A 2,133-nucleotide genomic window follows, 5' to 3' on the forward strand; every position below is an offset into this window, starting at 1 on the left:
TTCGAATGCCACCATGGCAGATGGTGGAATTTGAATTCAATTAAAAAAAAATCTGGAATTAAGAATCTACTGATGACCATGAATCCAATTGTCAGAAAAACCCATCTGGTTCACTAATGTCCTTTAAGGAAGGAAACTGCCGTCCTTACCTGGTCTGGCCTACATGTGACTCCAGACCCACAGCAATGTGGTTGACTCCCAACTGCCCTCTGGGCAATTAGGGATGGGCAATAAATGCTGCTTAACCAGCAACGCCCTCATCCTGTGAACGAATAATAAAAAAATATTCCTGGGATGGCAGAACTGACCGATGAATCAGTTAGGATTATATTCCCTGGAGTTTAGAGGAATGAGGGGGATCTCATAGAAACCTATAAATTTCTAACAGGGACTAGACAGAGTAAACACAGGAAGGATGTTCCTGAAAACCGGGGGTGGGGGAGTCCAGATCCAGGGGGTCACAGTCTAAGGATACGGGGTGGGACTGAGATGAGGAGAAATGTCTTCACCTGGAGAGTGGGGAGTCTGTGGAATTCCCTGCCACAGAAAGTGGTTGAGGCCAAAACATTGAAAGTTTTTGAGAGGGAGTAGGATATAGTTATAGAGTGATAGTCATACAGCCATCCAGCACAGAAACAGACCCTTCGGTCCAACCAGGCCATGCTGACCATAATCCCAACTAAACTATTCCCACCTGCCTGCTACTGGCCCCTATCCCTCCAAACCTTTCCTATTCATGTACTTATCCAAATGTCTTTTAAACGTTGTAACTGTACCCACATCCACCACTTCTTCTGGAAGTTCATTCTATACACAAACCACCTTCTGTGTTAAAAAAAAGTCCCTCATGTCTTTTTTAAGTGTCTCTCCACTCACCTTAAAAATGTGCCCCCTAGGCTTGAAATCCCCCCACCCTAAGGAAACGACACCTACCATTAACCCTATTGATACCGCTCATTATTTTATCCACCTCCATAAGGTCGCCTCTCAGCTTCCTACGCCCCAGTGAGAAAAGTCCCAGCCTGTTTTTTTTATAACTCAAACCCTCCAAACCCAGCAGCATCCTGGTAAACCTCTTCTGAGCCCTATCTTGCTTACTTCTTAGGGCTAAAGGGATTGAAGGGTATGGGGGGGAGAAAGCAGGAAGAGGGGACTGATTTGGATGGTTAGCCATGATCATATTGAATGGGAGAGCAGGCTCGAAGGGCCAAATGGCCTACTCCTATTTTCTATGTTTCAATTATACCCTCTAAGAAAGAGAGCTTAGAGCTTAAAAGCCACAGATACATCCTTCCGTGACATGTTGACCTCAGTACCAGGTCGAGTAAAGCCCCATAGGCCCAGCAGGAAGTGACCATGGGCACTCCAGGGCTTTCAAAGGAGAGTGTACGATTTTAGCTGGCTCCAGACCAACACTCCCTTATAAATGACACACGCAGTGACATCAGGCTGGACAATAAACAGCATTGTGTTCACCTCAGGAATCAACATAGGTTTCAGAACGGACCTAACACAACCATTCAAAATAGTCTTTGTTCCCAGGACTGACGAAAATGAGCCTTTAATAAACAAGCACTAGGCTGTTGCTCAGTCAATAACAGGCTTCCTGTCATTCTCTCTCTCTCTCTCTCTGTATCTCTCTTCAATCGCTCTCTCTCTCTCTGTGTGTGACACAGGGCCCAGGATAGATGCAAGGAGTCGGAGGTTGTCTGCAGGTTCAAAGTGCACAAGGCTCTGTCAGGGTGTGGGTTTGGTGAGGGAGCGGGGGGGTGGGAGGTGAGAGGAGGGGTCTTAGTTTCTGACCCGCTAGAGTCAATACAACTGAAAAGATTCTGTCACAGGAGGTGGGGAGAGAAATTTGGGACACTTCCCAGTGTCAGAGGTCCTTGTCCTGGTTCTGTCCTTTTGCCCCCTCAGACACTTTGACAGGGGAGTCACTGGAGGTCATTCAGAACCACAGGGTCGCCCAAAGGTGAGTTTTCACTTACAGTCTTCCACTACTGTCCCATAGTGCCCGGGGGTGTGCGGGTTAGGGTGGATTAGCCATGCTAAATTACCCATAGTGCCCAGGGATGTGCAGGTTAGGGTGGATTGGCCATGCTAAATTACCCATAGTGCCCAGGGATGTGCAGG

At 47.4% G+C, this 2,133-nt stretch overlaps 1 protein-coding gene across 1 annotated transcript in view; it reads left to right on the forward strand.

Annotated features, from left to right (window-relative positions):
* The window catches only part of LOC109924865 (MAP/microtubule affinity-regulating kinase 4-like), a 21,161-nt gene that overhangs the window by 2,943 nt on the left and 16,085 nt on the right, over positions 1-2,133 (forward strand). Inside the window, exon 2 of the mRNA XM_048618209.1 lies at positions 1,918-1,972. Within this exon, the coding sequence (XP_048474166.1) occupies positions 1,918-1,972 (55 nt within the window). The remainder of the gene's footprint in view (positions 1-1,917; positions 1,973-2,133) is intronic.

The sequence above is a fragment of the Rhincodon typus genome, chromosome 39, assembly GCF_021869965.1.
Source record: "Rhincodon typus isolate 14 chromosome 39, sRhiTyp1.1, whole genome shotgun sequence".
In the NCBI taxonomy this organism is placed as follows: Eukaryota; Metazoa; Chordata; class Chondrichthyes; order Orectolobiformes; family Rhincodontidae; genus Rhincodon; species Rhincodon typus.